General features: G+C 25.3%; 4 protein-coding genes across 4 annotated transcripts in view; 3 read left to right on the forward strand and 1 right to left on the reverse strand.

Moving 5' to 3' along the window:
- Nucleotides 1-2417: 2417 nt before the first annotated feature.
- On the forward strand, nt 2418-3395 carry LOC128954642 (uncharacterized). Its single transcript, XM_054300244.1, has one exon. It carries the CDS (start codon nt 2418-2420, stop codon nt 3393-3395), a length of 978 nt encoding a protein of 325 aa, XP_054156219.1.
- Nucleotides 3396-4049: 654 nt separating this feature from the next.
- Nucleotides 4050-5981, forward strand: LOC128954643 (la-related protein 7-like; the record flags this gene model as incomplete). Its single annotated transcript, XM_054300245.1, has 2 exons — nt 4050-4241; nt 4320-5981. Coding segments are annotated over exons 1-2 (1830 nt in total), but the record flags the coding sequence as incomplete, so codon positions are not given.
- Nucleotides 5982-6355: 374 nt separating this feature from the next.
- Nucleotides 6356-7336, reverse strand: LOC128954528 (H/ACA ribonucleoprotein complex subunit 1-like). Its single transcript, XM_054300117.1, has 2 exons — nt 6865-7336; nt 6356-6787 (listed from the first exon to the last, which is right to left on the reverse strand). The coding sequence occupies exons 1-2, from the start codon at nt 7207-7209 to the stop codon at nt 6413-6415; spliced, it is 720 nt and encodes a 239-aa protein (XP_054156092.1). The 5' UTR covers nt 7210-7336; the 3' UTR covers nt 6356-6412.
- A 1308-nt stretch (nt 7337-8644) lies between these two features.
- LOC128954644 (bone morphogenetic protein 5-like) overlaps nt 8645-15344 on the forward strand; it is a 14850-nt gene continuing 8150 nt past the window's right edge. The window contains exon 1 of the mRNA XM_054300246.1: nt 8645-8651. Coding sequence (XP_054156221.1) covers nt 8645-8651 — 7 coding nt within the window. The remainder of the gene's footprint in view (nt 8652-15344) is intronic.

The following is a 15344-nucleotide window of genomic DNA, read 5'->3' on the forward strand; positions in this document are numbered from 1 at the left end:
AAATATTTGTAAATTAATATTGTAATTAAGTACTAATTATTGTCTTCTATTACATAACATTGATAACAAAATCTATAAATAATTACAATAGAAAAAAATTAATTTACAAATATTTAAAAAACTAAACAAGATAACTAAATTTAATGTATAGATGAATTGTTAGTACTAAAATATAGAATTTAAATCAATTAACTAAATCATGATATATCGATGCATTTAAAAGATATGGTCTCTTAAATTTTGATTTTTGCAACAAAAAAATCAATTTTGTTCGAATACTTTGCAATAAAATTAAAAATGCCAAAACACGTGTCCAATATTATCAGATTTAGTATAATTAGCAATTTATAAAACTTTAATATCTATTATAGTTTTCGAGATATTGACCATCCCTGTCCTTGCATACCTGTGCCCAATTACAAAAAAAGTGGCAAAGTAATGACCGTCCCAATAAATAATAGTAGCAAAAAATTTTTTTTTGTTCTAGTTCATTTCCATTCTAAAGATATACACAAAAAACCTCGTTCATCAATTTTGTCATCGACTGTATATATAAATTTATATAAATAACTACTTTTTTTATTATACTAATATGTTGTTGTGATAATAATAATAATAATATTGTACTGAAAATGTCAAACTTTATTATATTATAATAATCTCACAAAACATAGCCATCCGTTTTCAGACAGAGTGGGTCAACGATATATCAGATGCTAGTGGTGTGGGTAGTAGTGATAGGGATAGGGAAGTAATGGTGTGACAGTATTAAGGGTATTGCAAAAAAAAGGGAAAGTATTGTACAGGTATTTAGTGGCACCTGTATCTGTCTGTCTGTCTATTTTGTCAAAAAAATTTTATTAATAATATATAATATAAAAAAGTTTTTTTTATTATTATCTATTTTTTTATTATTATTATAAAAATTTGAATACAAAATTATGCTCTCATTTAGTATAGTTATAATAATAATAATAATAAAATAGTAACTAATTTTGTAAGCATTTGGATCATCTCATTATTGTTTAGTTATTTTTTTGTTGTATTTATATTTTAATGTTTTGAATAAATTTTAAAATATTTAATACAATTACATATAAAAATTATATAATGTATATATATATAATGAAAATTTATGAATATATRGYATATTATAGAWAGTTTGGAAATTTTTTTKATTTTTTWTTGAATTGAAATACTTGAAAATTATTAATATTATAATTTTATATTCAATGATCATATGTCGAAATGTTTTTTTTATGTTTGTTTCAATAATAAAAAATCAAAATTACTAAATCAAAATATTTATCCACAAAAAAATTGCATAATTTTAATACAAATATATATATATATATTAAATGTTAATCACTTTTTTTTCTTTATCAATAATTTACTGTATATATAATATATTGTACTTTCGCTTAAGTGTTTATTTACAAAAAAAAATTAAATTAAATTAAACAAAACAAAAAAAAATCTAAATTATTACGAAAAAAAATCCAAAACTTATAAATAAGTTATAAATTTTTCTCTAATATCTTTCACTCTATAAATAAATAAATATTTAAATATTTAAAAAAAACAATCAGACAATCAAATAGACATCAAATAATAATAATAATATAAAAAACTTGTTAGCGATTAATAAAATAATAATAATAATAATGTCTTAATAATTATTACGCAAAGCATACCTACAGTACTACTACTTTGTATTATATAATACTTGAAGTGATTTTTTTTATATATTATAATTATTATTAATAATAATTTCATTGTTGAAGTGGTTTTCAGCAGATTATAGTAACAGTGGTTTAGTTTTTTTTTGTTATATAGAGGGGGAGGGGGTTTTAGGCTAGTATTTTGGATAAACTAAACTAAAAGTAAAAACTTTTACTAAAACAGTTGCTTACCTTTTATTTTGTTGTTTTTTGTTGACTGACTCCAAGTAATTGTTTTTTTTCTACTAAGTAAAGGATATATAAATAAGAGATCACATCATCTAAACAATCATTTTATCATTTCATTTGATTTTTTTGGTGGTTTAAAACAATAATTGTCTTCAAAGTTATATACTGTATGTATATATATATAACGGTTTATGTGTTTAACAAATAAATAAAAGTTTTTAATTTTGTTTTTTGATCAAAAAGTTTTTTAAAAACATTTATGAACAGAGAAATTGAAAAAAAAGTTTTTCATTTAACTAAATGAACACTTATTTAAAAAATTAATTAATTATAAATCAATTGTGTGAACAACAAAATGATGGTATGATTTATTATAATAATAATAGTCTTAAACTGATATTATTATTACATTTTTTAATCAATAATTAATTAATAAAATTAATTAATTAAWWCAAAAAATAATTGTTTAATTTGTTATTATTATCTCAGATATATCTCTTATATTTCATGGTATCGATGGTTTGTGCGACCAAAACAATTACCATTAGTAGCACCAGTAGTAGTAGCAGTAGCAAAACTAGTGATGATTTGATACCATTGGAAACATATCAACACAGACAGCCACCACCACCGCCACCGCCATCACCACATGAAACATCATATGATCCGTCAGCACCTGATTATTATAGCCATACAGTTCCCTATAACAAGTATGACGAATCGCCACCACCRCCGCCRTCAACCCAATTGGATTATATCAGTCATCCCTATCCGGTCCACGAAACGCCCAAAAGTGAATACGTTTCCCACTATTACAATAAAATGCCCAAAAAACGGATGCCATACACACAGTCKGATGAACAGCCATACTATAGCCATACTGGCTATTCAGGCCAACCCTCTCCGCCATCATCACCAGCCAACCCATCGTATCCGGTCAGCTATGGCTATGGAGGTCAGTCACCGCCACCACCACCACCGCCGCCACAAAAATACTCTCATTCAATGCCATTGTATTCAGACTATGTTAAGTATAAGCCATACAAAAAATATCAGAAACCCGGCGGCGGCGCCCATATTATGCACCCATCGGTTATGTATCCCATTGACGAGTACTACGAGTAYAAACCTATCATGAAATCTTCACCGTATAGCCATCCACACCCGTCCCCTTCATCGCCATCCAAACATTCATATAGCTATCCATTCAAACCCGATACCTATCAATCACACCCACACTCACCACCACCACCACCACCGCCCCACTACASTAAGCCATACCCATCGCCAGCACCGCCACCACCACCACATAGCTATTACCCGAAACACGCCTACACCCAGAAATACATACCRACCTCTCATCAATCGCCACCACCACCRCCACCACCTCACGCCTCCTACGATCCGAAATCTGAATACCCGCCAGTTATCTATGACGAGCCAATAACCTATTATCCATCCAATGGTTATCCGAAAAAGTATTGATTTATTAAAAAAAAATTAAAAACTTTTTTTTTAATATAATTACTTTAAAAAATCACTTTTTCTAAAWACTTATTATTAATTACCAACAATTCATATTCAATTTGTTTGTTTGTTTTGTATACAATGTTTTTATGTTTGTTTGATTGTTTGTCTAATTTTTAATCTATACATTATGTAATTTAATTTAATTCAATTTTTTTTATATAAAACCATTTTTAATTGTTTTTTTATATACCGTATATATAATTATATAATTATGTGTTTGTTTGTAATGTAAAACTTATGTTATGTGTTATGTGTGTGTGTGTGTGAAATAAAAATAAAAAAATAAAATAAATCACATGTATTTGTAAATTAAATTAATTAACAAATTATTTTTAAAAACTTGTTACTTATATATATAAAATACATACGTTTTTTAATTTATTTTAATTAATAAATAATTAAATAATAAAAAAATTTTTWTTTATTTATTTCATTCAATTGTCAATTGAAATACACGTTATTAATGTTGAAATGTTTTGTATTGTATTTGCAATGTATTTGTTATTATTATATMAATAAATAAATWAWTTATTTATTTATTAATTATTTTTTTTTAGTTACAAATAGTTTATGAAATAAAATGTTGTGATATTTGTCKAMAAAACCATTATTATTATTATCTCCTCTAAAACCATGGATCAGACCATCAAAGYTGAAGATAACGACAATAAGGATGAGGACAACAATAACAATGCCAACACTGATGGTGACAACGGATCCAATAATCCGACGATTAATAAACCACAAGAAAGACATCAACGAAAACGTAAGAAACGATTGTTGACAGCCATTAGACAACAGGTATTTAACCGCCGATTAACTGATCCACTGATGGATTTAATTGATTWATTTGTTTGTTTGTCCGGTCCGTACCGTTAGATTGAATTCTACTTCAGCGACGCCAACCTAAGACACGACCGTTTTATGCGCCAACTGATTGGYGCCGAAGATCCCGAACAMAGCTGTGGCCAAAAACCTGTCGATTTGRCAGAGTTTTTGAAGTTCAATAGGATATCCGAGTTGACCACAAATAYCCGCGACATAGGCCTAGCKCTCGATAGATCYGTTGGACTSRAATTGGACGMCAATCGCCWGWCAGTACGTCGATCGCRACCGTTTACAGCCGGCAGTGTCAATACSGATGACCAGACACTGTATGTGGAGAGACTGCCGCCGACGGCYGATCAGCAGTGGCTGTGGTCGGTGTTCGGTACGTTCGGCAAAATACAGTACGTAAAGATACCCCGATTCAAAAACAACAACCAGATTATGGGCTTTGCATTTGTCGAGTTTGAGGACAAACTRTCGGCGGAAAAGGCGTTAAAACATTTTACTGCCGAAYCMAATCCGCAAGTGACGGACGACAACAACAARTGTGASAATAAAGATGCSAAAGAAGWAGTAGWAGAAGAAGACACTAAAGTCAGTGAACAACAACAGACCGATARTAAAGTAGTGAAAACKMCGTCAAAAGTATTGGGAGGCAAAAGACCGCTGAAGAACACCACCGATGATAAGGAAGAAGACATTRCTATTGGCGAAGARGTTGAACGTAAACGAACTAAACTCAGTGACGATRACGWWAATCAAAARCMGATTASTAGCGAACAAAGTGAATCAAATTCAATGGTGATAGTGAACAACAATGAGATGACGATGAAGAAGACAAGTGATGGCGAAATAGATACRAAACTAAAGACAACGACAAAGAAAAAGAAGAAGAAACGCAAGAAAAAGAAGTCGATTGCTGCAGATTTTGTTGTCGAAGATAATAATAATAATAATAAYAAYAACGATAACGATAACAATCATCAGAATCATCAYCACCAGCAACACCATCACAACAACCATAACAATACAAACAAGTCGTCCGAAGTAATCAATTTGAGAGTTATGTCGAAACACGAATGGAAATCATGGAAAAAACGATATTTACAATTACAGAAGCAAACCATGTCTTCATTGAAGAAATCACTTGAAGTGATGGACAACAACAATGARAAACAACAGCGACAAACAACTGATGGCAAGACTGTTGGTGACACCAACAATGATATTGTCGTTGCCGTCGACCGTAGCTATGATAAGGGATTGATAATCAAACTGAACTTTAAGGTSGCCTCACAAGAGTTCAATGAGAATCAATTCAAACGAAACGTACGACAAATGGCCGAWAAACGTGAGATATCGTACATTGATTTGCAGACCAATCAGTTRGAGTTTGTCGACAGCCAAACCATTCAAGGCCTSTGCTATATCCGGACRGTTAGTCAGGATGTCTGTCAACGATTAGTAGCCGATGAACGGCTCCGGCAGTTGGGCGGCGGCGGCGATGGTAACAGTGWAGCAGCKGTTGTCTTAGATGGCARTGAAGAATCGGATTATTGGRYGAAAATATTTGACGAAAGAAGCAAATTGATGGCCTATCAGCAGAAATACAACTATAATACTAATAATAATAATAATAAYAACAAAAACATCAACAATAAGAAGTCGAGACACAATAAGATTAGAGGTTTCGATAAAATCATTAATAGAGCCGATAATCAATTGATGACAACAAATGTTGACAATAATAATACTAAAAAAGTCAATAAACACATTAAATTTGATTAATTAATTAATTAATTATTAATAATAACAATTCCGTAATAATTCATTTTCATTATATATATATTTATTAATTTATATATAAATAATTTAAATTATTTTTCATTAAATCTTTTAAAAATAATTTCATTACAAAATATACTGTACTATACTTTATAWAAAAAAMARYAGTAATAGTAGTAATAATAATACATTTTTTTAATAATAATTAATGTATAATTTGTTTTTAATTAAAAAATAAAATGATTTCAAGTTTTATGRTTWKTATTATTATTATAATAATAAAACTGTCGATAAAATGAATGGCCAGAAAACGGTCAACAAAATTATAACACACACACAACACAACACATCCGTCACTATTATCGTCTAAAACCGCCGCCACCTCCTCTACCGAAGCCGCGACCACCTCCTCCTCCGCCACCACCAAAGCCGCCGCCTCCACCTCCGCGACCAAAACTATTTCTATTACCGCCACCTCTTCCTCCTCCTCCACCGCCTCTGAATCCTCCGCCGCCTCTGAATCCTCCGCCGCCACCTCTACCGAAACCGCCACCTCCACGGCCACGACCGCCGCCACCACCGCGTCCACGGCCGCCGCCCCGTTTGGCTACACGACCGCCGGGTTGCGGCAAAAACCTTTGCAATGGCAACAGTTTTGCCGGATCTATGAAAACCTTTTGCGAAATGGGAAACGACTGGGCCTTCATATTCTCCGATAGTGTCACTGATATCGACTGTTTTTAAAAGACAACAAAGAGTTGTTGTTATAAGATATATCGGTAAACGAGTGGCCATTCAATCAAACACTTACGTAGTCGCGAATCGATCCGAAAATTTCGTCCACTTTACCGATTTGTTGCTTGTTTTCCAGATAGATGGGCGCATTGAAAAACGGCACCTCCTCGACAGTGGCCTTACAGACCAATTGGTTTTGACATTCATGGGTATAGAGGCCAAACTCTTTGACAAAGTCGGGCGGTCCCGAATCCCAACCGCCACCTCCACGGCCACCACCAAAGCCGCCGCCTCGGCCACCGCCGCGTCCACGGAAACCGCCGCCTCCGCGACCACCGCCGCCACGGCCTCCGCCGAAGCCCCGACCGCCGCCTCGATTACCGCCTCCTCCACGGCCACCGCCACCGAATCCGCGACTCATTTGTGGACACAATTATTATTAGTAGATATTATTTAACCGAAAAATAAATCACTGTTTTATTATTAGTTGTTTTTATTATAACTTTTTTTTATGWATATATWTATTATAAAACACGTGTTTTTAGTTGTTTTACTTGTGTGAGACACTGTWYAGTACAGTCAACACTGTTTTCTAGTAAACCCTATTTTTAAGTGTAAAAGTTTTTAGTTATTTATCATTTATTTGTTTTTSATGTTATTATTATAACTATTAACTGATACATAATTTGCATCAAAAAAAAATAATAAATAATGATTTAAAATGTTTTTTTTATTTAAATAATTTTAATTAAATTTTATTATTTWCACCTAAAATATGTTGTCCTAACTGTATATAAATTGTTTGATAATAAATAACGGCTCGTATTTGTTATCAATTTTTTTTWAAAAAATAATAATAAATATATCATTGAATTAATTGAATGCAAGAATCTATTGGCATATTCTGTGACCAAAAAAAAAAAATAACAAAAATTTTWTTTTGAAAAAATATTATATCATATAAAWTGAAAATTATTTKTTTAATCTATCTWTTTATTTATGAGAAAAGTTWTTATTATGTGTTTTATTATTTAAATTKTGTTTTATTAAAATAATATATTTAAAAATTTTCATTATTAATAAAATGTTATCWWTTTTATAAAAAAAAATTGATTGAATSSTCTAAATAGTGATTAATTAATTAATTAATATTTATATTATTTTTAAAAAAAATTATTTTACGTTWCAATTATTGATTTTAGACAAATTGATTGATTATATACAGGTATATATAAATTACCAAATTTWTAGACTATTTTTTTTATTGATTATTGATTTTTAATTGYATTTCTATGWCTAGCCTATAGGTTRGCAAATAAAATAAAATAAAAGCCAATTATTTTTTAAAATTATTTTWTTTATATTTTATTTTTCRTTAATTAAAATCGGTTTTTTCGGCGCTTAAAGCGGTATCAGATTTTCAGATGTACAGTGAAACCAATAAAACAAAAACAAAAAAAACACAAATTTATTATAATATTACAAATWTATATATATATATAAATCTAACACAAAATAAATGGTTATTTACAAATAGGCCTTTAGAAATATATATATATAACTTAATGCTAATTTATTGCCAACTAAAAAAAATACTAACGTATAACTTAGAAAATAATTTATTGAATATATAAATTTTTAATATATATATATAGATTAATATATGTTGTATTCAATAGGATAKACAATRATRATAATTATTTTTGGTTTTGTTTGTTTTGCCTGAAAACAAATTTTTKTGATACAATWTTTTTTTTCGGGTAACTAAAAGAAACAAAAAAAAGTACAAAAAAAATAAATTACTGTTTTAATGAAGTAATTAGTAGTCGGCTATAGTTGAGACAACATTTGGAGAGATGAGATGTAAGAGAGAGAGAGAGAGAGAGAGAGAGAGAGAGAGAGAGAGAGAGAGTCGTCTCCGATGAGTTGCCCAGAGCTCCGGTATCTCACGATTGGTTGGACCTGAAAATCAATAGACAGTAAGTCTCTCGAGTTTTGACTTTAAATGTTATTTTTCTTTTAGCTCCCGATATATATATATATATATATAGTATATGTATATACAGTATAACTTATATAACAACGATTGAACAGTCGGCTGAATACACAACTTATATATACATTATTGATAATAAGTTATATATATACAGTGTGTGTATATATACGTATATATAWATATATACCGGTATATAAATATATATATATATAAACACAACTTTTATATGTTATTTCTTTTAAAAAATACAAATATTTTGTTGTAATTTATATATAAAAAAAATCTCATGTTTTGTAATGTTGTGATTATTATTAACAAATGTCTTATCCAACTACTATAGTATATGTGTGTATCAAATGATTATATATACACACAAACACATAGTGTGTGTGTGTGTGTGTGTGTGTGTGTGTGTGTAAAACAAATACAAAGTATAAGTAAAAGTTTTTATTTGATAGATATTTTTGAATATAAAAAATATATATATAWAATGTTTGAAAAATTTATTAAAATATTAGCTGMTATTAGAATATATATATATAAATTTTTTTYTATTGTATATCAAAAATATATAATATATATATTATTAACTAATTTAAAYAGTTTAGTGCAACAAAAAATATATATAAATTAAAAAAAAATAATGTATTTATACAACAAAAAACAGCAAACTATTGTYATTCAATCGGCAATTGTTGTATTATTTATGAATAAATTTATGATTTATTTATTGATTTTTATTTCAACACATCTATTATTRTCKTCGYCGTCATCGGCGGTAGCAAAAAGTTTTCAAACTATTGATAATATACTTAATAATAATAATAATAATAATAATAATAAGTGTCCTTCAGATGCATACCAGACAACAACAACAACCTATTATAGTCGACAACCTATTGGMGATCACCTGAAGATATCTCAAGACGACGACAACATCAATGGACATCATTTTAGTGAATCATATCTATTKAATCATACATTGAAACTGTTAGCTATTGAAAGAAGTGGTTTATTGACCAAAAAAAGACGACATAATATTCCTCCACAGTATATGATTGACTTGTATTCAATGGTTTTAACCAGCAATCAGTCTACTATTGATAATAATAATAATAATAATAATAAAAATCTTATGAAATATAACTCAAATATCATTAGATGTGTCACACATTCCGGTAAATTTGATTTATTTATATAAATATATATATATATTATATTTGTATGTTATTTGCATTTAGTTTTTTATTTTATTTGTTTGTTGTTAACAAAACTAAAAAATAAATTTTTGATTTTTTGATTTCATATTATATTTGACTTTATATTTATCAWTACATTTAGGTTTTTTGAATAGTTTTAGTATAATATAAATGTATGCGTTTTATTTAGTTATTTATTTATATATATATATATTGCATATATATATATATATAAATTTTAGTTAAGTTAAATAAACAAACAAACATAAMATAACAAAAMAAACAAAAAGTAAATATAAAAAATTTTATGTTTGTTTATAATTCAAAAAWWWWTTTATTGAACAAAAAAATAGTTAATAATTAAATCTAATTATAACTTTTTTTTTATATTGCACATAATATGGACATAATATTTGCAATTAATCTCAAAACAAATTTATTTATTTATTTAATTAGATCTAAAATTAATTGCAAATTTTTTAAATTAATTTTTTTCAACTCAATGATCTACTATTAATTAGTAAATGTGTTTTTTAAATGTATGTTTATTAATAATAAATAATAATAATAATAAATTGGTTCCCTTGACAATGATTTTTTTGTGTAGTTTTAAATGATAGATGTTTTTATTAATATATATATATATTAAATCTATTTATATCTAACTATAAATTCAATAATTTCAAGGGAATACATATAATATAAATATTAAAATRTATTATTATATTAGTATATTTAGTAAAAAAAGATTTTAATCAAAAAAAATTTYCCTAATTTTTTTWATAGATATATATCTATTTAATTTACTTAAAAACATTTATTATTGCATTAGATTTATGATATACTTATATAATATAAATTTACTTTCAAAATAAAAAAWTTTTGAACAGATTTTTCAAAATTACTTAATACTYTRTGTGTATGTATACTATRATATATATATATATATTACTWAAAAAATTGCTATATTTTATTCAACAACAACAAAAAATACTTAAAAAACATTTTTTATTTTATTTTTTGAGTACATCTTTTTAATTATRCATTTTAATKCATTTACAGTGTATGTACAGTATGTGTGTGTGTGTAATGGCATTAATTATATACCAAAAAAATATATATRACTAAAAAAATATAATATWTATTATAAAAATTGTTTTAAGTGCTGATTAAGTTATTATTATTATTATTATTAAATCAATATTACACACACACACACACACACACAAACAAACACATTAAAACTCATTTATTAAATAATAAAGTAACAAAAAAAACTAAAKAAAAAATATCWWATATMATAAAAAACTATTTATACCATAAAATTAAATAATGTGTCATTAGTTATATATATATATACAGTATGKTTRTATGTATTATATTATATGTATGTATTGTTTTAATGTTTGTTGAAAATGGKATATTACTGTAGAAAACACAAACAATTTGAAAGCTAAAACATATTTTTAATTTTTACACTACCTTTCCATTAGTTTSCTTAWTATTATTATTACAGTTATATTATAATTTTAAAAAACAATTACATTTAKACCATTAGCTCTTTAATGAATTATACARYAATATATTKTATATAAATAAAATAAAATATATAAATTTATATGAATACTGTATATATATATTTTTATATATATATTATGCATTTTTATATGAGATATAMAGTTATGCAATAATATTTCATTTGATAATTACTAACATTTGATGCTAATTATAATACATGTATATATATTTAGATTTTGTAATTATTATATTAATTTMTATATATACATAAAAATGTATATTAATTTTGATAACTGTTTTATATATATATATATATATAATTATTATTCATTTATTCAAGTATTCAATTAACAGCAACAACAATAATAACAAAAATTATAATAATTTACTTTTTAGTTTTTAAATTTTAATCTCTAKTATTWTTCGTGTTAATTAGTAATTTTTGTTTTTATTTTTTTTAAAACTAAAATTATACATTAATATTCTGTATTGTACTTTATATATATATATATAGTATATCTGTAATATTATATTTAGTTATGTTTGTGTGTGTATATARCAAATGTTATAGCTTTACTGTATAATCCTAATTATGATCTTTCAATATATATATATATATAACTATTGGCACAGTTATGTCATCAACTTAGATGTCCACCAACATATCATATATATATATACAGTATATATTGATATATAAAATATTAGTATTTTTATCATTATTGCTATATATATACATGTATTGAGTTTATGTGTGTTTATATATGTATGTACTGTATCTGTGTGTGTGTGTGTGTGTGTCCAGTGAAATGATAAGCTAAATGAGCGAAAATATTATTATACTGACATTAGACCATTAAAAAGATACATAAGCTATCTCTTGCTCTCTTTCTTTCTCTCTCTCTCTCTCTCTCTCTCTCATTYCCAGTACAAGAGAGAGAGAGAGAGAGAGAGAGAGAGAGAGAGAGAGAGAGAGAGAGAGAGAGAGAGAGGCCCTAAAGTAATGGTAGAACTGACCGGAAAATTATGAATTCACAACAATTTTATTTATTTTTTTTGGAAATTGATTATAATTTGTTGTGTGTGTTGTATGTATGTTAAGACTACTACTACTACTATATCGACACAATTATTACAAAATCAATAACAAAAACAAACCRGAAAAAATTAAATATATATTTTTTATATATTTTTTATATATATATATATATATATATATATATATATATATATAGAGAGAGAGAGAGAGAGAGAGAGAGAGAGAGAGAGAGAGATGATGTCATCTCATTTGTTATCGCAAATAAATTACATGTTTAAGTCATTAGACAAAAATGTTATATATATATAMTATATATACTAAAAAACAAAACAATGTAAGTATTATTAGTATTAATAAGTAAATAGCAATTTTATATATATATATATAAGCATTGTATTATTATTATTATTATTATAGATTTAGTTGTTTTTAATCTATTTAATCGTTAGCATCATTTTAATTATTTAAATAGCAGTTTAATACCWAAAGTTGTTAATATCTAAAACAACAATTYMAGTATTATATATATATATATATATATATTTATATATAGATTAATAGTTTTTAATTATTATTTCATACTATTATAATTATCTATTTATAACGMYATAAATRCATTATATTATTTAAKTATTATTATTATTAAATTGTTTTTTAAATTAAATATTTCATTATATTTAGAAAATATTTCATACATTTTTCTTATATTTATAATACTGTAATATATATATATATATATATATATATATATTTAAATGTAAATATTTCATACATTTTTCTTATATTTATAATACTGCTTATTAATAATACTATGAAAAAAATTAAGTAATTTATATTTGCTAATATCATTCAATATTATTAATWWTAAATATATTAGCCTAAGAATATATAAAATATTATAATATTAAAAAATAAAAAATAAAATTGACATTAATTCTGGCTTATTTAAGTTTGATAATACAATTTTTTTGTGTATCAAATTTATTGCATATATATATATTGAATATATATATATATATAATGGATATCTATAAATTTTTTTATTCAAAAAATAAATTTAAACAATTTTTTATTATCATTTGTATGTTGAATAAAGAAAGAAAGAAAGAAAGAGAGAGAGAGAGAGAGAGAGAGAGAGARAAAAAAATCAATTTTTTATAGTATTTTTATATATAATATTKTATTTTATATATACTAAACAAAAATTGTAATTTAAAAGAGCTATTCATTTGTGAACTAATGCACTCTTTTAACTTAAATTATATATAAATATATATATATTTAACTTATAATACAAATGTTTTTTATTATTTGCTATAATTTATTATATAAACCATAACTTTGTAACTTTATATATATATATATATATATACCTTATATAAGTAATCATTGATTTTCTAGACAAATATAAAGGTWTAATGAATTTTATTTTTTGTTAATTTCAATGATTATATATATTTTTATWATAATAATAAAATAGTTTTYAATAAMAAATATAGTTAATTATATAGTAACTTTATATATTGAGCTAATTTATATAAAATTTATAATAATTGATAATTTTTGTTATGCTAATAAATTTTTTTAAATATTTAATATTTTTTATACAATAATAATAATAAAATAATTTATTTATAATAGTGTATAWATATATATATATATAWATTTATAAATATAAATAAATTTTATTTTATATAAGTCCTATCTATCAATCAAAAAACATTTCAGCAKTTTTTTTTATAAATGTCAAAAATTTGTTGCTGATATATCCAATGTATGTGCAAAAAAAAAAAAATAAAATACAAAAAAATATATAAATACAAAATTGATTGACTGTCAGTGTATTTAAAATGATTTGTATTATATASAGTACTACTACCAGTATTTGAAATAATGATAACATCGACAGASAGASAGAGAGAGAGAGAGAGAGAGAGAGAGAGAGAGAGAGAGAGAGAGAGAGAGAGAGAGAGAGAGAGAGAGAGAGAAAGTTTCAGCAATAAATAAATTGTTRCGAAAAAAAATCATGAATTCCTGTATTTATTTTATTTTATCTGTTATTGTTGTAAATGCCGTCACCACTGAAAAACATACAATAAATTTAATAGTCGTCTCTTTGGTAACGATTTATAAAATGTTAGATATATTTAGATATATATAACTATATATATATATATATATATATATATATATATATACAGTAGAAATATATTGTATATTAAACTGAATTTTACAGTTTCGGGTTTGATTGCAGGATATATTATATAATAGTAGTTTATATCAGTAWATRCTRTATATATATATATTAGATTTTTAAATACAAACATTTTTATCATACAATAAAGAAAAAAATAAATTTCAATTTAGACCTTAAATTTTATGTTAAATTCTCTGCATTTTTTTAAATGGAAATTCTTTATATATATATATATATATATATACTATAGTATAGTATAGAAAGTGAAAAATATGTAAATAGAAATTGAAAGCGTTATAAATCATTCAAATTTTTTTTCAGGTTTTTTTTGTTGTTGAATACAAGGCATATGTAATGTGAAACATAGTGAGTGAGTGAGTGAGTGAGTAGAGAGAGAGAGAGAGAGAGAGAGAGAGAGAGAGAGAGAGAGACTGATGTATCCGAAAGAGAAAACTATTTTTTAAACATATTTTACATTAACTTTCAACAGAATATTCTTGAATTTCTCTCTCTCTCTCTCTCTCTCTCTCTCTCTCTCTCTCTCTCTCTCTGGTCTCGTCTYGTGAAGCGAACCATCATTTTCCTCCCGGGAAGACCATTGAAATAA

Source organism: Oppia nitens, unplaced genomic scaffold (genome assembly GCF_028296485.1).
Source record: "Oppia nitens isolate AA-2021 unplaced genomic scaffold, nextdenovo-longstitch-racon4-pilon3 scaffold28_pilon_pilon_pilon, whole genome shotgun sequence".
Classification (NCBI taxonomy): Eukaryota; Metazoa; Arthropoda; class Arachnida; order Sarcoptiformes; family Oppiidae; genus Oppia; species Oppia nitens.